Source organism: Emys orbicularis, chromosome 13 (genome assembly GCF_028017835.1).
Source record: "Emys orbicularis isolate rEmyOrb1 chromosome 13, rEmyOrb1.hap1, whole genome shotgun sequence".
NCBI classification, from domain to species: domain Eukaryota; kingdom Metazoa; phylum Chordata; order Testudines; family Emydidae; genus Emys; species Emys orbicularis.
The window spans coordinates 15,084,835-15,107,613 of NC_088695.1; the positions used below are offsets into that span (position 1 = coordinate 15,084,835).

Sequence of the window (22,779 nt, forward strand, 5' to 3'; positions counted from 1 at the left end):
AACAGACAGAAAAAGTGAATTACCAAATAAAATGAAATAAAACATACAAGTCTATGTCTAAGGAAACTGAATACAAATAATACCTCACCAGTTCCAATAAGCTTCCTTTTACAGACTAGTCTCTGCTAGTCTGGGTCCAGCAATCACTCACACCCCTTGTAGTGACTGTCCTTTGTTCCAGTTTCTTTCAGGTATCCTTGGGGGTGGAGAGGCTCTCTCTTTAGCCAGCTGAAGACAAAATGGAAGGGTCTCCCACAGGCTTAAATATATTTTCTCTTGTGGGTGGAGACCCCCTCCTCTCTCCTATGCAAAGTCCAGCTCCAAGATGGAGTTCTGGAGTCACCTGGGCAAGTCACATGTCCACACATGACTCACAGTTTTTACAGGCAGAAGCCATTGCCCACATGGTATCTTGTATGTCTCCAGGAAGACTTCTTATGTGGATTGGAACATTCCAAGATGCATTGTTTCTTAAGTGCTTCTTGATTGGGCACTTAACTTTGCAAATTCCTTTCTAAAGCAGCTGATCAAATGACTTACAAAGCTTACTTAGAAATCAAGCAAGTATACAGACAATAGTCATAACTTCGGGTACAAAAATGATATATGTGTACAAATAGGATGAATAGATTCAGTAAACCATAACCTTTACAGAGATATGTTACATGGCACATGTAGCATAAAACATACTCCAGTTATGTCATATTCCCATAAAGCATTATGGGATACATCGTCACACCAGGAACCTAGCCTTGCAACAAAGCCCGATGCCAACTCTGTCCTAACCCTGTGACTCCAGTGAGAAACTGCTGACATGGGATTAATTTGCAAACTAGATACCCTTTACTTGGGCTTGAATACAGACTGGGAGTGGCTGGGTCATTACACAAATTGAATCTATTTCCCCATGTTAAGTATCCTCACACCTTCTTGTCAACTGTCTGAAATGGGCCATCTTGATTATCACTACAAAAGTTTTTTTTTTCTCCTGCTGATAATAGCTCATCTTAATTAATTTACCTCTTAGAGTTGGCATGGCAACTTCCACCTTTTCATATTCTGTGTATGTACATATATCTTCTTACTGTATGTTCCATTCTATGCATCTGATGAAGTGGGCTGTAGCCCACGAAAGCTTAGGCTCCAATGAATTTGTTAGTCTCTAAGGTCCACAAGTACTCCTTTTCTTTTTGCGGATACAGACTAACACGGCTGCTACTCTGAAACCAGAAGCTTTTGAGCGACACGGGGCTCTTCTTCAGGTGAGAATTAGCAGTTTTAGCCTCACCTTCCCACATCAGTGCCAGTCAGTGTTCATAGCACCATTTCACAGAGGTGGAGCTTCAGATCCATGTTCTGTGACAGGTCCTCAGTTGGGGAACTGCCCCACTGACACAAATGGAAATACCTTGATTTATATCACCTGGGGATCGGGCTCAGTGTGTGCCCCAATGGAGTGGGGAGTGGAGACAGAGTCTTACTAGCCCGGATCACACATGCTAGATTGTTTCTAGACTCCGAGTTCAGGGACAACATCTTCCACCCCCACCCCCAAGTGATTTATCATCCCAGCAACATTATGAAGTGCAGAGGGTCACTCCCCAGTTAGGGTTGCACATCAGCCTGGTTCTGTCCCTTCCTAAGATTCACCCCACAAAGAGCCATACTTTATTACTGCTACATAGTCAACATTGGGAAACAGAAAAGGCGCTGCCAGTCGCTCACCACGTCACCATCACCACCACAGGAACTAAGGGAGAATTTACTCCACTTCAGAATGTATGGCATAAACTGATCTCTTGTGAGGGGATGCAAATTATTCCTTCTCCTACAAGGCACTGAAATGCTGAATATACCAGGATATATGGTTAGATTAATTTCTACTAATTCTACAAGGAAACCGGTGCATAAGAACACTAGACTGCATTGGAAATCCCAGTCCAACATTTTAGTTGAAGTATTTATTAATTTTGACTCCTAAGTCATGGCATGATTCTGGCCATTGCCAGAAGTGAAATACATCATTTAAGCATCATTATTAATCTCCTGTATGTCACTAGAAGGAATATGACACTCGATAAAGAAATGGTCTGATCTGACTTATCAGTACTCGGTTACCAGAGAAATGGCCTGTTATATTAGTCATTGTTCTGACATGACAGAGGGAGGTCTACCTGGACAGCAATATTCTGTCCTCGGACTGAGACTCCTTGCACTTAGCTTTGAAATATACATTTAGTCTTAAAATTTCAGCCCATAACCAGGAGAGGAAGGGTAGTTTCTGAATATTTATGGAATTAAATCACAAAGTTTTAACTATGTTCGTCCAATTGAATTGCACATTTTGTTTTATTGTTCCGAGACTAAACCCATGGAAGACAGAGACTGGAGAAATCAAACAGCTGTCATGGAATTCATCCTCCTAGGATTCGGGGATCTCCCTGAACTGAAAATTCTTCTCTTCCTGATGTTCCTAGTGATCTACATCACAACCGTGGCTGGGAACACCCTCATTGTGGTACTCATTGTGACTGATCAGCAGCTTCACACCCCAATGTACTTCTTCCTGGGCAACTTGTTCTGCTTGGAGACCTGCTACACATCGACCATCCTGCCCAGGATGCTGGCCAGTCTCCTGACTGGGGACAAAACCATCTCATTCAGTGGCTGCTTCACACAATTTTTTATCTTTGGTTCTCTGGCATGTACAGAATGCTATCTCCTAGCAGCAATGTCTTATGATCGGTATTTAGCGATATGTAAACCCCTGCACTATTCAACTCTTATGAATAACAGGTTTTGCCTCCAGTTGGCTGCTGGGTCATGGTTAAATGGTAGCTTGGCCACTACCATCTTTATATTATTCCTATCACAGTTAACATTCTGTGGCCCAAATGAAATTGACCATTTCTATTGTGATGCCATCCCGTTTATGGAACTCTCCTGCAGTGACACACGCTGGATAATATTGTTCCATCTCATACTATCCTGTGTATTCACCCTACCTCCGTTCCTACTAACCCTGACATCCTACGTGTGTATCATTGCCAGCATCCTGAGAATCCCTTCCACCATAGGGAGACAAAAGGCCTTTTTAACCTGCTCCTCCCATCTCATTGTGGTGACAATTTACTATGGAACCCTAATGATTGTCTACGTGCTTCCAAAACACAATACATTAAGCCTCCTAAACAAAGTGCTGTCTCTTTCCTACACAGTCATGACTCCCCTGGTAAATCCCCTCATCTACAGCCTGAGAAACAGAGAAGTTAAGGATGCCTTGAGCAAAGCAGTCAGTAAATATGTGGCTTTCACAAAAACATGCTGAGACTTTTCCTAAATCACCCAGGCAGCTTGAAAACCTCAGTCTATCAGCCCCCATTGAAATTAAGTTGAAAACTCCCATTGGAAATCTCAGCACTAATATGAAAAAAATGGAGATGATCTGTATGGAGTTACTGAGACAGTCTTCGTAGTCCCGTGCTGCCTCAATGTTACACAACATATAGGAAAATGAGGTTGCGGACAGCTGTATCACTCTCTCATGTTCAGCACTGAGACAAATAGTATGATTATATTTTTCTCCATGGTGTTGGCTAAATGTTCACCCTATGGGATGAACTTGTACAGCGTCTGAAAATGCACAGAGCTGACATTGTGTAAGGCACAAAGCCTGCTAATTATCCAAGTAAATCCCTGTGTATATCCCCTGTTCATGGTTTCTCTATGTTAGATAATAAAGTCTTGTAATCAAATTCAGACAGTCAAATACAAACAGAACACAATGGGTGACATCATGTTTGTTTCTGCCAATCATTTTTTATTCCCGTAAATATGAAATGGAGGATCCAGCTGGAACTCAGGACAGTGTTATCCATCTAACTGGAAGGACCATGGAGGAAAGTGGCCATAACCACATTCCCATCATGGAGTTTTTAACTGGGCACCAGGCAGAGTGACGACAATTATAACCATTTTTTTATTTCCATAAAAAGCACTTTTTGATCCAAATTAATGGTTGGACAATAAAAAATACTAACTCTGGTGCAGCAGAGATGGGGACATAAGGCTGGAAAATCTGCTACCCCTGAAATGGTGCTTATTGCCATCATACCCCTCTGCAAACCCACCACCTTCACTCCACTCACACAGGCTAGATGCAAACACCCACGCCTCAGCAGTGACCGCTGGACACTTCACCAGGAACAGCTTCATAGCTCTTACCTGGGCTACATGCGGCTGTGACCAGCTCTGGCAAAGCACCAGGCCCAGGCTCACAGGGCCCTTGGAGGCTGGGAGGTTGGGCAAACAAAGAGCTGCACTCACAAGCCAGGGCCACTGGAACTGTCCAGACCCAGCTGGGGGTTTGCCAGGGTACCCGTAGAACTGAGGCCATTCCTAGGGTCGGGTCTGTCAAACGGGCACCGAGGAGGGACTTGGCATGTGGCCCTGCAGGGCAGAAGCTGCTTTGCTGCTGCCAACGGCACAGAGCAGTTCAAAGGGAGGGGACTTGTTATGTTGAGCGTCCCCAAAACTGACTGCAACAAGCACCTGTCCCGAGAGGGCTAGTTCTCAGTGCACGATGCCTAGCCAGTCCTATGTGCCTTAGACAGCTCCACTGCACTCAGGGCCCTCCCCTTGGGGCGTGAGGCAACCTACGGTGAGATGCAGCAGCTACCACCTACCAACGGGCAGAACTCCTATGGTGCCAAAATGGCAGTGCTGGCTCAGTCACTGGGAGCACTTCAGGGCTTGGCCAGAGGCTGGGAGGTGGACACCGGTGAGAACAGAAGGACTTCAGCACTGCGAGAAGGATTTTCCAAGGGCCCTAATGGAGTTATGCACCCAAATCCCTGTGAAATGGGAGTTGGGCATTTACCTCCATTAGATGCCTCTGAGAATCTCAGCCTGAAGTGCCACTGGGATTCTATTTCAATAGGTTCAATCTATGCATTTCCATTGGAAACAGAATGATTGGACACCCCTGCTGAACCTTTGAGGGCTGCTGCTGTTGTTGTAGGTGCGGTTGTCGCCACTAATGTTGCAAACATGCTGTTGTACGATTTGTTTCTCAGTGGCTATAATTTGGAACAGTGCACACCTAGCAATAGGTAAGAAATGAGGAAAGATGTGATTATGCTCTCTAGGGTCACTAGAGGGCAGAGGAATGGGAAAGTTGCAGCCCTGCTGACCAATGGCCAACGGAGAGCAGCCAAAGCGGAAGGGCAAGACAGGAGAAATTATGTTGCCAAATGACCACCCAAGGGAAGAAAAAAGGGAGGTGAAGCTGTATAACGCTGTATAAGTGGTGAGGTAAGGTCCTCTATGTATGTAATGAACTATGGATAGTAGTAGATGTTGCAGAGTCAGAAGTGGGCAGTTTTCTAAATAATGGCCAGCAGGTGACATGAGTCAAGAACTGGAAAGAGGCAGCGATAGAATAATCCATTAATAATCCAGACTGTCATGCTGGGAAATGACCACTAGATGGCAGCAGAGTAGAGGGAATGGGAAGGGGTGTCAGAAATATTGACTAGTGACCAGTAGATTTCAGTAACCAACACAATAATGGGAAAGTTATACTTTTAAATGTCAGAGGGATGGCCATGTTAGTCGGTATCCACAAAAACAGTGAGGAGTCCAGTGGCACGTTAAAAAGTAACAGATTTATTTGGACATAAGCTTTTGTGGGAAAAAACACTTCTTCAGATGCATGGAGTGAAAATTACAGATACAAGCATAAATATACTGGCACATGAAGAGAAGACAGTTACCTTACAAGTGGAGAACCAGTGATCACTAGGCCAATTCAATAAGGGTGGATGTGGTCCACTTCCAATAATTGATGAGGAGGTGTCAACACCCAGAGAGGGGAAATTGCTTTTGTAGTGAGCCAGCCACTCCCAGTCCCTATTCAAACCTGAATTAATGGTGTTAAGTTTGCAAATGATTTGTAGCTCTACAGTTTCTCTTTGAAATCTGTTTTTGAAGTTTTTGTTGTTGCAGGATGGCTACTTTAAAATCTGTTATTGAATGTTCAGGGAGATTGAAGTGTTCTCCTACTGGCCTTTATATGTTACCATTACTGATATCTGATCTGTGTCCATTTATTCTTTTACATAGCGACTGAGCGGTTTGGCCAATGTACATGGCAGAGGGGCATTGCTGGCACATGATGGCATATATCACATTAGTAGATGTGCAGGTGAATGAGCCCCTGATGGTGTGGCTGATGTGGTTGGGTCCTGTGATGGTGTCACTAGAGTAGATATGGGGACAGAGTAGGCAACAGGGTTTGTTACAGGGATTGGTTCCTGGGTTACTGTTTCTGTGGTGTGGTGTGGTGTGTAGTTGCTGGTGAGTATTTGCTTCAGGTTGGGGGACTGTCTGTAAGCAAGGACTGGCCTGTCTCCCATGGTCTGTGAGAGTGAGGGATCGTTTTCTAGGATAGTTTGTAAATCTTTAATGATGTACTGGAGAGGTTCTAGCTGGGGGCTGTACGTGATGGCCAGTGGTGTTCTGTTATTTTCCTTGTTGGGTCTCTCTTGTAGTAGGTGACTTCTTGGTACCCGTCTCACTCTGTCAATCTGTTTCCTCATTTCTCAGGTGGGTATTGTAGTTTTAAGAATGTTTGATAAAGATCTTGTAGGTGTTTGTCTCTGTCTGAGGATTTGGAGCAAATACGGTTGTAGCTTAGGTCTTGGCTGTAAACAATGGATCATGTGATGTGTCGTTAATGGAAGCTGGAGGCATTTAGGTAAGAAGAGTGGTCAGTAGGTTTCTGATATAGAGTGGTGTTTATGTGACTATCACTTATTTATACAGTAGTGTCAAGGAAGTGGATCTCTTGTGTGGACTGGTTCAGGTGGAGGTTGATGGTGGGGTGGAAATTGTTGAAATCCAGGTGGAATTCTTCAAGGGCCTCCTTCCCGTGGGTCCATATGATGAAGATATCATCACTGTAGCACAAGTAGAGGAGGGGCACTAGGGGACGAGAGCTGAGGAAGCGTTGTTCTAAGTCAAACATAAAAATGTTGGCATACTGTGGGGTCATGAGGGTACCCATAGAAGTGCCTCTGACTTGAAGGTATAAGTTGTCCCCATATCTGAAATGGTTGTGGGTGAGGACAAAGTTACGAAGCTCAGCCACCAGGTGTGCCGTGGACACATCAGGGATACTGTTCCTGACAGCTTGTAGTCCATCCTTGTGTTGAATATTGGTATGAAGAGCTTCTACATCCATGGTGTCCAGGATGGTGTTTTCAGGAAGATCACCAATGGATTGTAGTTTCCTCAGGAAGTCAGTGGTGTCTCGAAGATAGCTAGGAGTGCTGTCAGCGTAGGGTCTGAGGAGAGAGTCCAAATAGCCAGATAATCCTGCTGAAAGAGTGCCAATGCCTGAGATGATGGGGCGTCCAGGATTTCCAGGTTTATGGATCTTGGGTAGCAGATAGAATACCCCTGGTCGGGGCTTTAGGGGTGTGTCTGTGTAGATTTGTTCCCATGCTGTAGCAGGGAGTTTGTTGAGCAGATGGTGTCGTTTCTTTGGTACTCCTCAGTGGGATCAGAGCATAGTGGCCTGAAGAATGTGGTGTTGGAGAGCTGCCTGGCAGCCTCCTGTTCATAATTCGACCTCTTCATGATGACTACAGCACCTCCTTTGTCAGCCCCTTTGATTATAATGTCAGAGTTGTTTCTGAGGCTGTGGATGGCTGAGGTTATGGGGCAAGTGATGCTGTTTGTTCACAATTTCAGCCTGTGCACGTCTGCAGAAGCACTCTATGTAGAAGTCCAGTCTGTCATTACGACCGTCAGGATCAGTCCATGCAGAATTCTTCTTCTTGTAGTGTTGGTAAGAGGGTTCCTGTGGGTCAGTGCGCTGTTCAGTGGTGTGTTGAAAATATTCCTTGAATCGGAGACAGTGAAAGTAGGCTTCCAGATCAGTGCAGAACTCTGTCATGTGCGTGGAGGGGGTGGGGCAGAAAGTTAAATGGTCATTTGGTGGCAGCATTTTGTAAGGGTGATAGTTGGGCATCTATTTTCAGAAATGCCCACGAGATGGCAGCATATATTTAATATTAATAATGGGGTGGTGCAAGTACATTATAAGAGGCCATCATCTTGGACAGGCATCTCTCAAAAATGTAAGCTGCTGTTTAATCACAATCTCAAATATTTTCCATAATGGATAACTAGATTTCGAAAAAGATGCAATTATACAAGGCACACTGTACAAGTCCCATTGGGCATTGTTAGCTACAAAGCTTTGGAGACACAAAATGAACCAAGTGGGAGAAAGGTTGAAGCAGGACCTTATAAAAAAGTTTGAAGACTGAATACAAATATGAAGGAGCATTTACACTTTTTAAATCGAAGGGGAAGCTCATTTTCCAAAGATAGATCAAATGTGCCTGCTCATTCCTTCAGGTAACTGCAGGTCTCGTCACTGAGAAAATCCAGTTTCCGCAGAAAGAGGAGAGACAAGAACCTCAGCTGAGGATCCTGAATCCTGGCAGCCAAGACCTGAGAAATAGGAGCTCATCGCTTGAAGCTTGGGCTGTGCTGTGGTTACAGGTGAGCACCATCTTCCTGACTGTATTTCTATACCACTGCCAAACAGGGGCATGAATGTGCTTTGTGAATATTAGAGGGGCGAGGCAGGCAAGGTAATATCTTTTATTGGACCAGCTTCTGTTGGTGAACAAGAGAAGCTTTTCAGCTACATAGAGTTCTTCTTCCAATTAATATAAGTAGTTTTATCCTCACCTTCCCACACCAGTGCCAGTCAGCGTTCATAGCACCATTTAACAGAGATGGAGCTTGAGATCCATGTCTTGTGACAGGTCCTCAGTTGGGGGATCTGCCCCACTGACAAAAATGAAGATACCTTGATCTACACCAGCTGGGGATCTGGCTCAGTGTGCCCCAAATGGGGTGCGGAGTGATGCTAGCATCTTACTAGCCCAGCTCACACAGGCCAGAGTGTTTCTAGACACTGAGTTCAGGGACAGCATCTTACACACACACACACACACACACACCCCAGTGCTTTTCTCTATTATCATCCCACAATCATATGGAGTGCAGAGGGTCACTCCCCGGTTAGGGTTGCACATCAGCCTGGTTTTACTTCTTCCTCAGAGCCATCTTCTAAAGAGCTGTATTTTTTTACTGCTAAATAGTCAATGTCGGGAAACAGAGAAGGCATTGCCAGTCCCTCACCATGTCACCATCACCACCACAGCAACTAAGAGAAAATTTACTCCACTTCATAAATTTATGGCATAAACTGATCTCTTGTGAGGAGGGCGGAGAAATTATTCTTTCTCCTAAAGGGCACTGAAATGCTGAATATACCAGGAAACATTGTTAGATTAATTTCCATTAATTCTAAGAGAAGATCGGTTCAACATTTTAGTTGATGTATTTATTGATTTTGAATCCTAAGTCATGGCATGATTCTGGCAATTGCCAGATGTGAAATACAGCATTTAAGCATCATTGTTAAAGTTCTGTATGTCACTAGATGGGATATGATAGTAGATAAATAGTTTGATCTGCATATCAGTACTTCAGAGAAATGGACTGTTATATTAGTCATTGCTCTGATATGGCAGAGGGTGGTCTACATGGATAAAAAATATCTGTTGTCGAACTGAGACTTCTTACACTTTGACTGAAGTCTATGTTTAGCCTTAAAATTTCAGCTGGTTGCCAGGATAGGGAGGGAGTTTCTGAATATTTATGGAATTAATTCACGACATTTGATTACCTTTCAGCTCTGTTCTTCCAATTAAATTGCACAGTTTGCTTTATTATTCCTAGACTTAACCCATGGCAGACATAATCAGGAGAAACCAAACAGCTGTCACAGACTTTATCCTCCTGGGATTCGGCGATCTCCCTGACCTGCAAATTCTTCTCTTCCTGATGTTCCTAGTGATCTACATGGCAACCGTGGCCGGGAACATGCTCATCACTGCACTAGTTGTGGCTGATCAGCACCTTCACACCCCCATGTACTACTTCCTAGGGAACTTGTCCTGCTTGGAGACCTGCTACACCTCCACCCTCCTGCCCAGGATGCTGGTCAGTCTCCTGACTGGGGACAAAACCATCTCATTCAGTGGCTGCCTCTCACAACTGTATTTCTTTTGTGCTCTGGCTGGTACAGAATGCTGTCTCCTAGCAGTGATGTCTTATGATCGGTATTTAGCGATATGTAAACCCCTGCACTATTCAACTCTTATGAGTAACAGGTTTTGCCTCCAGTTGGCTGCTGGGTCATGGTTAAATGGTAGCTTGGCCACTACCATCTTTATATTATTCATATCACAGTTAATTTTCTGTGGCCCGAATGAAATTGACCATTTCTATTGTGATCCTATCCTACTGATGGAACTCTCCTGCAGTGACACACACCTGAGCATATTGGTGAATCTCATATTCGTCTCCGTATTCACCCTGCCTCCATTCCTACTAACTATGACATCCTATGTGTGTATCAGCGCCACCATCCTAAGAATCCCTTCCACTACCGGGAGAAAAAAGGCATTTTCCACCTGCTCCTCTCACCTCACTGTGGTGACAATTTTCTATGGAACGATAATGATTTTTTACATGCTACCAAAACGTGATACACTCAGAGATCTGAAGAAAGTGCTCTCTCTTTGCTTCACGGTCCTAACTCCCCTTGTAAACCCCCTCATCTACAGCCTGAGAAACAGAGAGGTCAAGGAAGCCTTGAGCAAAGCAGTCAGTAAATGTGGCTTTCACAAAAATATGCAGAGACTCTGAGATTATAATTTAGCCTGAGGTTTTGAAAGCTGCCTGTGTGATTGAAGCAATGAGCCTGTGATGCACTGAATCTTTTTTATGTACTTGTGAAAAAAACATGGCTTGTAAAGTATTATATGAAAGGTCATGATCTGCTGAAACTCATTCCTCTGTCAAAACATGTATATCATCATTGTATACGGTGTTATGAGCTTTTGTTATATGGTTGTTATTGAAATATGTTGGGAGTCTGGGAGTCGCCCACTGTTAGTTCTCCAGTGACAACATAGGAGCTGACCCACACCCAGGCGAGCGTTAAATGACCATCACCAGCCATTGACCAGCAGGGGAATTGTAAACAAGAGATTCATAATTCTGTAAAAGACAGTTGCGCAAGCACTGCACAATGGGAATTGCTGAACTCTGTGACACAGCAAGGCCCACCAGGACATGTCTTGGCCAGCATTTTTCCAGGGACATGAATTGAGAGTATAAAATAAGGGACAATGGCATCATGAGTCCACGTCTCTCTTCCCCCACCTATTCTGGAGGCAACAAGAACACTGGGAAGACAAAGACTTTGAACTGGGGAGGTTGGACCCAGGGTGAGATGGGAATTCATCCTGTGTATTAAGAACTGTAACCTGTCTGCAACATCCAGTGGAGAGAGAAAATCTGTTTGAATCAAATCATACTGAGTCTGATAAAGTTTAGGATTTAGAATGTGTGTTTCCTTTTTTTCTTAGGCATAAAGGTAAGAGATAGTTACCTAACACTTATAATCACTTAAAATCTATCTTTCTGTAGTTAATAAACTTATTTTAATGTTTAATCTTTACCAGTGAGTTTGTCTAAAATGCTTGGGGAATCTGCTCAGATTACAAGAGCTGATGCATGTCCACTATCCTTTGATGAAGTGGTGAACTAATTAATGAGCTTGCATTGTTCAAGAGAAGGTCTTGAGCAGTGTAAGATGGTACATTTCTGGCGGTGCGAGGCTGGAGGGATTTGCTGCTGTCTCCCTCTGTATAGTTCATGAGTAGCTTGGAGAGAATTCACGCTCCTCAGTTGAGTGTGTCTCTGTATGCTGGTGACTGAGTGATAACAGCAACTGAGGAGGGTTGCTGCTTCTCACAATTAAAGCATCATGAGAGACAGCCCATGTTCCCATCATGAAGTTTTCAACTGGGCACCAGGAGCAGTGGAGACAATTTTAACCATTTTTTTATATCTGTAAAAAAGCCAATATTATCATAATAAATGTTAGTATTTTTATTGTCCAAACTCTTGGTGCAGTCTTTGTGGGGTCATAAGCCTAGGAAATCTGCCACCTCTGAAACTGTGCCTAATTCCATCCCCATCATACCCCCCCTGCAAACCAACCACCTTCATTACAGCCAGGCCCCAGCAGTGACTTCTGGACACTTCACTAAGAACAACTTTATAGCTCTTATCTGGACTAAGACCAGCTGTGACCAGCTCCAACAAAGCACCAACACCAGGCTCACAGGGCCCTTGGAGGCTGAGAATTTGGGCAAACAAAGAGGTAGACTCACAAGCCAGGGGCACTGGGAGTGTCCAGACCCAGCTGGGGGTTTGCCAGGGTACCCGTAGAACTGAGGCCATTTCTGCGATCGAGTCTGTCAAATTGTCATTGGCGAGGGACTCTGCATGCGGCCCTGCAAGGCACGAGCTGCTTTGCTGCCACCAGTTGCACAGAGCAGTCCAAAGGGAGGGGACCTGTTACAATGAGTGTCCCCAAAACTCACTGCAACAAGTACATGCCCTGAGAGAGCTAGTTCTCAGGACATGGTGTCCAGCTTTCCCCAGCTGTCTTGGACAGCTCTACTGCATGCAGGTCCCTCTCCTAGGGGCATGACACAATCTATGGTGAGAGGAAGTGGCTACCGCCTAGCAATGAGCAGAGCTCCTGTGGTGCCAACCATGGCAGTGCTGGCTCAGCCACTGTGAGTACGTCAGGACTTGGCCAGAGGGAGGGGAGCTGGGCACCAGTGAGAACTGTAGGACTTCAGCACTGGAGAAAGGATTTTCCAAGTGACCTATCAGAGTTAAACGTTCATCTCCCATTTCAAAAGGATTTGGGTGCCTAACTCGCTTAGACGCCTCCTAGAATCTCAGCCTGGAGAACCACTGGGCTGCTTCAATCTATGTATTTCCACTGGAAGCAGACTCCCCAGCAACAGAAATGCACTGAATTAATGGTAAACCCCGAAAAACCTTTGAGACCCACTAATGTTGTATGTGTAGTTGTGACCACTATTGTTGCAATCATGCTGTTGTGTGATTTGGTTCCCAATGTTTAAAATTTTGAACAGCGCACACCTAGCAATAGGTAAGAAATGAGGAAAGATGCAGTTATGCTGTTTAGGACCACTAGAGGGAAGAGGAATGGGACAGGTGCAGCCCAATGGACAGCAGCCAAAGTGGAGGTGCAAGAAAGCAGAACTTATGTTGCCAAATGACCAACAGAGGGAAGTGGAAAGGGAGGTGAAGCTGTATAACACTATATAAGTGGTGAGCAAAGAGCATTGAAGAGAAAAGGAACTTTGTGCTATGTAATGATCGGGGGATAGTAGGAGATGTTAGGGATTGAGAAATGGGCTGTTATACTAAATGTCCACCAGATGACATGAGAGTCAAAAATGGGAAAGAGGCAGCTATAGCAAGAAGAATCCACTAGAGGAGACCAGAGTAACAGTCATGCTGGGAAATCGACATTAGATGGCAGCAGAGTAGAGGAAAGGAAAGGGGTGGTGGTCAGAAATACTGACCAATAGATTTCATTAGCCAATAAAATAATGGGAAAGTTATACTGTCAAATGGCCACTAGGCGGCAGCATAGAACCATAGGGTTAGAAGGGACGGCAAGGGTCATCTAGTCTAACCCCCTTCCAAAATACAGGATTTGTTGAGTCTCAGCCATCCAAGACTGATGGCTGTCCAGCCTCCTTTTGAAAACTTCCAGTGAAGGAGATTCCACGACTTCCCTAAGCCATCTGTTCCATTGACCTACTGTCCTTACTATTAGGAAGTTTTTCCTGAGGTTTAATCTAAATCTGCTATGCTGCAGTTTGAACCCATTGCCTCCTGTCCTGCCCTCTGTGGCAAGAGAGAAAAAAATTTTATGGCAGCTTTTCAAGTATTTGAAGACCACTATCATGTTCCCCCTTAGTCTCCTTTTTTCCAAACTAAACATACCCAGTTCTTCAGCCTTTGCTCTTATGGCTTGCATTCCATCCCTTTGATCATCTTTGTCGCTCGCCTCTGGATCCTTTCCAGTTTCTCTACATCTTTTCTATACATTGGTGACCAAAATTGGACACAGTCTCCAGCTGAAGTCTAACCAGAGCCAAGCAGAGTGGTACTATCACCTCCCGAGATTTGCATGTTATGCCTCTGTTAAAGCAACCTAAAATTGCATTTCCGTTTTTTTGCAACAGCATTGCACTGCTGACTCATGTTGAAGTTGTGATGCACCACCACTCCCAGATCCTTCTCAGCAGTGCTGCTGCCAAGCCATTTATTCCCCATTCTGTATTTGTGCATTTAGTTTTTCTTCCCTAAGTGAAAACATGTTGTAAGGGTGATATATGGGCAGCTATTTTCAGAAATGCCCATTAGATGGCAGCATATATTGAATATTGTTAAAGGGATAGTGTAAGTACATTATAACAGGCCATCACCTTGTACAGGAATTTCCCAAAAATGTAAGCTGGTGTTTGTTCATGATCTCAAATATTTTATACATAGGTTCATTAGACTTAAAAAAAGTTGCAATTATAGAAATCACGCTGTACAAGTCCCATTGCACATCGTTAGCTACAGATGCATCCGAAGAAGTGGGCTGTAGCCCATGAAAGCTTATGCTCTAATAAATTTGTTAGTCTCTAAGGTGCCACAAGTACTCCTGTTCTTTTTGCAGATACAGACTAACATGGCTGCTACTCTGAAACCTGAAGATATTGAGGAATTCTGAAGGGAATCAAAGACAGACAGCCTAGCTAGTCCTAGGTTACCAACACTACCTGAAGATAGGAAAAGTGTACCATGGTGGAACAATGACCAAAGGAGACATGAGCATCACAGATGGAAAGAGGCAGCTACAACATCCACTGCAGTTAACTCCAGAAGAGAGCAGAGGGTAACAACAGAGCAATAGACTGTCATGCTGTGTAATTGACCGTAGGGGCAGCAGATTGAATGAAATGAGGAAAGGTCTGTGGTATTGGCCAATATATTTCAGAACAGGATAAAGTCCTGTAATGTGAAAAGGAAAGGTCAGTGATGCTGCAAGGTGTCCACAAGAGGGCAGCACATTCAAAGCAGGAGAAATGGGCAGCTATTTTCTGAAATGCCCAGTAGGTGGCAGCAGATATAGGCTTAAAACCTACTGCTCATAGAATAATAAATAACATTAACAGGCCATCATCTAGCGTTTCATCATTATGAGAAGCATTTTCCCCTGTGGGATTTTTTTCCCTTTTATAATTGTAAGCAAGGTCTCCCCTGACCTCTAGTAATGAACTAGGGAAGAAGACTTCATGAACTGACCTTGTTTGCATAGACACGCCCATTCTGCCTAGGCATGATGGAAATGCTTTGCCCAAATAATGACTTTTGGTGGTGTTGGATAACAAGTCACTTTGTTATTGGAGCAGGGGTAATAAAGAGTTGTGTATCCTTATGTGAGGATCAAGGGTAGCAGAACTATACATTGCATACTCTGATGGAGGGACTCACCCTCAGCTAAACTGCATTCGCTAAGCAGGAAATAGGGGTGCCAAAGCTGAGTGGAATTGGGAGAGGTGGCGACAGGTAGTTTGTGGTGTGACCTTCTTTTCTCCACTGTTTAATAATAGAGTTTAGTAAGACTCACTTGAAAGTCTTGTTGCAAACCAACAGAAATCACTAATAACCAGCTCTAAGCATTAGACCTGTTTTGCAGCAGTGTCTCTGATGCTAGAGACTGTCTAGCCTGCACTAGTAGTGGGGCTTTCCCACTAACAGCTGAAATCACAGAGAGCTGTGTTAAGTTGTCGGCCCACAAACCACTCCAGAGGGTACAGGGAGTGGCCGGCGGAGTGGCAGATGTCAGGACAACAACCTGGGCAGCGGAGTGAGCAAGGATCTTTTTTCTCCCCAACCCCCCCCCGGGTGGGAGGTGAACTCATGCAGATGCACTTCTGAACTCTGGGTCTTTACTGCCCAAGGATGATAACTATGAGTGAGGTGTGGTGAAGAGAGGAGCACGCTAAAGCAACTTTTGGTTGCTGGACTTAAGAACCTGAGGCACAAGGACACTGTCCAACGTACTCTGGGGTGGGTGTTTTGCTCATGATTTTATGTTATGAATCCTGCTTGCAGCGTTTTCCCAAGTTAATGCCGGGTTACTTTCCCCCTTTTTATTAAAACTTTCTTTTCTGCACTCAGACACTGTGCTTGTGAGAGGGGAACTGTTGCCTCTAGAGGTGCCCAAGGGGTGATGTGTAATTGTCTCAGGTTACTGGGTTGGGGCTGGAGTCGGTTTTGTGTTGTATTGATGGAAAGGAACCCTTAGATATTGAACCCGGCCCCTGTTGCTGCCGACTCCAACTGGCAGAAGGGTTACATAAGGAATCGATACGTCACATTGGGCAATGTTCGCAACAAAGATTTGGAGACACAAAATTAGTCACCTAAAGGATAGGTTGAAGTGGGACCCTTCTTAAAAAGTTCAAACACCATCACCATAAAAACAAACCAACCTACCCAAAAATGGTTTGGGAATAATGTTTTCCCAATCTATTTTGCGACTAAACTAATAATAAATAAATCAAGTGGTTTGTTGCTGAAAAGCTGAAACAATAATTTTATTTGGGTTCATATGAGAAAACTTGGGTTAAAAAAAATGAGAACTTCATGCTTGTATACCAACTTCTGGAAAGCAGGAGTATGGAGACAATATAAATATATTGTATGGAGACAATATAAAAATAATTTAAGGAAATGTGGGGGGGGGGGACTGCCCTCTAGTGGATGGAGATAGATCCTGTCAAATGTGCCCTCTTCGACTAGTATCTAAGGGCTAGTCTACACTACTCGCCTGGATCGGCGGGTAGAAATCGATCTCTCGGGGATCAATTTATCACATCTCATCTAGATGGATAAATCGATCCCCGAATCGACACGCTAACTGCCACCTCGTCAGGAGGAGTAAGCGTCGTCAACGGGGGAGCCCCGGCGGTCGATTTGCCACCGTCCTCACAGCGGGGTAAGTCAAAAAGGATACGCCAAATTCAGCTACGCGAATTTGCGTATCTTAAATCGACCCCCCCCCCCCTTAGTGTAGTCCTAGCCGAATTCAAGTATTCCAGAACTCAGATACTGGTCTGTGCTTTGAGCAGAATGACCCCAGATTTACCTATTCTCTTTTCATAGGAACATAGAAATCACCAGATTGGATTAGACACTAGGTCCATCTAGTCTAATATCCTGTCTGACAGAGGCCATACCCAGATGTTTAAGAGGAAGATGGAAGAATCCCACAGGAGGTAGAGGTGGGATAATCTGCCCCCCTCTCCGCCCCCCATATAGCTCTCACCTTGGTCTCTATTACGTAGTGATTGGCTCAATACCTGAAGCATGAGTTTTAATACCCTTCCAAAATGTTGGTTGTCATTAATTATGATAGGTCTGGACATTACTGATATCCATGTAAATATCCAATCCCTGACATTGCAAATGGTGATGCTTTGCAGCTTAATAATAACCGTGACATGCCCGCAGGTTAGATAGCTTAGAACAACCCCTGTGCAGTTACTCTGTACTGAGTGCTGCTTTTCACCACCTCGGGTATTTCAATTAGGATGCCAGTTCGAATACATTGTCTCTCTCCTTATCTCATTAGTCAGTAATGCCAGGGATAGGGGAGACTAGTTAGGCAGCCTCCAAATGTCCAGGTTCCATTCTGTAACCAGGCAGGGGCTCAAAAAGCGCTGACTATAAAAGGATACATTTATGGAAAACCCTTTCCAAAGTGTCATCTCTACAATCTCTCTGGCACTTTTGCAGGTACAGATTTGAGAACGCCTCAGTGACTCTTGGGATTAACATTGGCCAAATCAAAGAGATCAGAAAACCTAAGAAGTTTCTTTAAAGTAGGGTTGCCCCCAAAAGTGAGAACCGTGCATCACCCCAGTAGCCTCAGGACAGAGAAGGCTGGACATTTCCTTTCCCATTTCAAACTATTTATTTTCTGTTCCTTTGGGAGAGGCAGGAACCTATCACAAATGAGAATCCAACACACAGAATGCTCAGGCAACCCATAGGGTACGTCGCAGGAGTGACAATGGACCTATAGGGAAGTTAATGCAATATAGGGAAGTTATTAGGATACAGACCAGAGGGTGTTGCATTGAAAATATGTAAACACATGATGCAATAGCATTAGAAAGAAGCACAGCAACGCTCGTCAGAGAGGTCATATAGAGTAGTACCCTGCCTTGCCCAGCTCCCACTCATTGTTCATGACCCAGCTTTCACCCTTAGTGTCCTAGGCTGAAAGTATTGTGTGGGGGAAAGGTCCTTGCACACTAGTCCTGCTTCTGGCGTACGGTCTGAGATCCCTAAAAGAGGGGAGACCCTGCTTGTTGTCTGTGGCCACCTCTGTTCCAGGATTGGTGTATATAGTGTAAACAAATGAGTTATACTAAGAGTCCACATCACTGAATTCTCCTCCAATGGGAAACTGTGACGGTCTAGGTGGTTTCCCTGGGTACAACCTGGAACTGTGAGACCTGCTCTGCCCCCTGAACACACTAACCTGGGGTGTCTGTCACAAGCTCTGCTAGTGACAAGAAGCAAACCCCTCCAGGTGCTGTTATCACTCAGTCTAACAGCAGGTGGAGCCCCACATCCGGCTAGATTGCATGAATGCTCCTACAGCCACTCATGAATCTCACAGAGAACGACACCATCCGGATCCCACCAGCTTCCAGTCTTGTACCTCAGGGATATACGACCTTGGACAGAACAATGCCAATTTATTAATTGATTCATCATTTACTTCAAGGGAAAGTGGACATGCACAATCTTTGACACCTGAACAAACACTTCAGACAAACTCACTGGTGAGGATAAACATAAAAGTAAGTTTATTTGCTACAAAAGATAGATGTTAAGTGATTATAAGTGATAGGCAAAAAGTTCACATAAGTTACCAAAGAAAATAAAAGCAAAACACATTCTAAACTAATCTTAACACTCAGTACCCTTACAACTTAGATGCCTCTCACCACAGGCTAACTGGTTGCCCTTCAGCCAGGCTCTCCCCTTTGATCAGCGATTCAGTCACTTGGTGGTGGTGTTTGTAGATGGAGGTGGAAGAGAGAGAGCATGGCAAATGTCTCTCCCTTTTATAAGGCTCTTTCTCCCCTCATGGATTTGTCCCACCCCCTTTCAGAATCATTACTTCATCATAGTCCCAAACTGACCAAGGGACTCTCTCTCGAGAGTCAAACTAATTCTTTGTTCTTGCTAGGCTGGGTTGGGTTTGTCTCATACTCATCCTGATGAGGTGTGAATGGTCTCCAGGACCGGCTCTAGGCACCAGAGTCCCAAGCATGTGCCTGGGGCGGTACTTTTCAAGGGGCAGGATTCCGGCCCTTTGGGCCGGCCCTTTCTTTTTTTTGCTTTGGAGGCAGCACTCCGGCTCTTTTTCTTTCTTTTTTTTGCTTGTGGCGGCAAAAAACCTGGAGCCGGCCCTGACTGTCCCTCTGCTCCTGGAACGTTTTGTCTGGGCTTGTTTTAAGTCTTGAGGATACATTTTCAGCCTCATACTTACATACATATATACATGAATTTACAACCAGTAAATTACTATAACAACGATGGTCAGTGCATCATGAGCCTTCCAAAGACACCCAACATGACAAACTTTGCATTGGATGCCACACAAACATGTTATAAGTATTAACATGAGGGTGCAGGGTGTTCCCCCGAGATACAGAATGTAACAGAAACCTATTTGCAAGATGCTGAGTTCCACTACTGCTCAGAAGAAGGGTGAGAGTGTTGTTAAATAAACATTTGTAATTAAGAATAACAAAAGTTCCTTGGGAGAAATATTTCCAGGGCGGGGGGAGGGGGGAAAGAGTCTTTCATCCAAATCTTTCATTTGCAAACTATGGATTAAATCTACTTTACATTATGTTTCCTATGTGTTTGTAAAACTGGGTGGCTTCAGCACCCAACCTGGCAGGCCTGACCTTCTTAGACATTGTTACTCATGTAGTTGCCTTCAATGGAACAACTGACATGACTAAAGATGACTGAGTAGAGTCAGTCTCTGCACAGTCATGCACTCCATGGGTGCTGCATTAGATTTCAGCCATGCAGAGCTATGATCTCATACAGCAGAAAGGCAATTCCTCTTGGTGGGGGAGGTTGGTTGCATCAGGACAACCGTTTGTACTGTCTGCACACAAAAAAAGCACTAATTCCCCAGGCTCAGCCTCTTCAGAGGTTGAATCAAGGGAGAGGCAGCTTTCCATGGAGAAGGATACAAGTATCAGGAGACATCTCCACTTTGTAAATAGAGCAGGAAGAGCATGTTCTAAGACAAAGTGCGGCAGCTGCTCATCCATTCAAGGAGATGCAGGTCTCTCTACTGAGAAAATCCAGCTTCTGCAGAAAGAGAAAAGAGAAGAACCTCAGCTGAGGATCTTGAGTCCTGGCGGCCAAACACTGATAAATAAGAGCTCATTGTTTCAAGCTTGGGCTGTGCGGTGGTTACAAGTGAGGACCATCTTCCTGACTGCATTTCTGTACCACCTTTCAAACAGGGGCATGAATGTGCTTTGTGAATATTAGAGCAACAAGATGGGTGAGGTAATATCTTTTATGGGATAAACTTCTGTTGGTGGAGGACAGAAGCTTTTGAGCTACACAGAGCTCTTCTTCAGGTGAATATTTACAGTTTTAGCCTCACCTTCCCACCGCAGTGCCAGTCAGCGTTTATAGCACCATTTAATAGAGAGGAGCTTGAGATCCATGTCTGGTGACAGGTCCTCAATTGGGGATCTGCCCCACTGACACAAATGGAGCTACCTTGATTTACACCAGTTGAGGATCTGGCTTAGTGTGTCCCCAAATGGGGTGGTGAGTGGTGACAGAGTGTTAGTAGCACGGATCACACATTCCAGATTGTTTCTAGACTCTGAGTTCAGGGACAGCATCTTTTTTCCCCAACCGTCCAGTGCCGTTCTTGTTCTTGTATTATCATCCCGCACTCATTATGGAGTGTCGGGGGTCACTCCCCAGTTCGGGTTGCACATCAGCCTGGTTTTGCCCCTTCCTAAGATCCACCCTCCAAAGAGCTGTATTTTATTACTGCTACATAGTGAACATGAGGAAATGAAAAGGCACTGCCAGTCCCTCACCACATCACTATCACCACCACAGCAACTAAGGGAGCATTTACTCCACTTCATAATTTTCAACATACACTGATCTCTTGTGAGGGGATGAAAATTGTTCCTTTTCCTAAAGGGCATTGAAATGCTGAATATACCAGGATATATGTTGTGACGTTATTGACATGAACTGTGACTGTATAGACCATTGTTGCAACCAAGATTCTGTAGTGGCACTAAATCTTGTACAAAGGAGATTAAGTAAGGTGTCTATGAGGAGGTTATGATTTGCTGGTTATGATTATGATACCTGTTTTCATGTATCATGTTTATATTTAAAGTTATAAGTATTGGCTCTGAACTGTCTGTATTTCAAAATTGTGCTATACTTTTGGGTGACACCCCACACAATTTGCATCAGCCTGGCCTGCTTGATGACCCATTAAGGACCATCAGCTATACAACTGACCCATTGAGAGAAGGCAGATATACCTTGTGACTCAGAAAGGCATACAGGGAAATGCCTATGGACAGAACTTTCAGGTTTTTCCGTGCCATGTGCTGGGTAGCTTGTATTTGAGACAAAGGAAGCACAAGCCACATGGCAAAAGGTTTATAAAAGGCAGGTGCATCATCTCCATTTTGTCTTCATTCCTGCGTCTTACCTCTGGAGGAACTTTGCTACAAACTGATGTTCTGAACGAAGTACTGAATGAGCCATCCAAGCTGTGGATGTACTCCAGAGACTTGATTTGAATCTGCACTTTATTCCATCACTGCTAAAAGCCTGAACCAAGAACTTTGCCATTATTGTATGTAATTGATCCCATTTAACCAATTTTAGCTCTCATCTATATTTCTTTCTTTTTATGAATAAACCTTTAGGTTTTAGATTCTAAAGGGTTGGCAACAGCGTGATTTGTGGGTAAAATCTGATGTGTATATTGACCTGGGTCTGGGGCTTGGTCCTTTGGGATTGGGAGAACCTTTCTTCTTTTACTGGGATATTGGTTTTCACTTATGGTTTTTTTGGACTTATGGTTAGCCAGTGAGGTAAAACCAAAGTCCTCTCTGTTTGGCTAGTTTGGTGTCCCTTAATAGTAAAGAAACTCCATCTTTGGGCTGTAACTGCCCTGCTCAAAGCAATTTTATCCTGAATTGATATTCTCAGTAGTGTCCTGCCAGAGGCTGCATCATTTCATATAGATAGAATAATTTCCATTCATTCTAACAAGAGATCAGGGTATATGGACACTAGACTGCAATGAAAAATCTGAGTCCAAGATTTTAGTTGATGTACTTATTGGTTTTGACTCCTAAGAACTGGCATTATTCTGGCTATTGACAGAAGTGAAATATAGAACTTAAGCGTCATTGTTAAGCTCTGGGGTATGTCACGAGATGGGATATGATAGATAGCCAAGTTCTGATATGACAGATCAGACCAATTCTGTACCAGGGATATGGACTGTTATATTAGTCATTGCTCTGATATGGCAGAGGGAGGTCTACATGGGTACCAATGTTCTGTCCTCGGACTGAGACTCCTGGCACTTTACGCTGAAGTCTACATTTATACTTAAAATTTCAG

The 22,779-nt window shown here is 44.2% G+C and overlaps 1 protein-coding gene and 1 pseudogene across 1 annotated transcript; both read left to right on the top strand.

Annotated features, from left to right (window-relative positions):
* Positions 1–2,318: 2,318 nt before the first annotated feature.
* On the top strand, positions 2,319–3,328 carry LOC135888350 (olfactory receptor 11A1-like; annotated as a pseudogene).
* Positions 3,329–9,834: 6,506 nt separating this feature from the next.
* On the top strand, positions 9,835–10,797 carry LOC135888351 (olfactory receptor 6N1-like). Its single transcript, XM_065416158.1, has one exon. It carries the CDS (start codon positions 9,835–9,837, stop codon positions 10,795–10,797), a length of 963 nt encoding a protein of 320 aa, XP_065272230.1.
* Positions 10,798–22,779: the final 11,982 nt, after the last annotated feature.

What these genes read in the sequence shown, in the direction of transcription:
- LOC135888351 (XM_065416158.1), top strand. Translation starts at nt 9,835, where the DNA reads ATGGCAGACATAATCAGGAGAAACCAAACAGCTGTCACAGACTTTATC.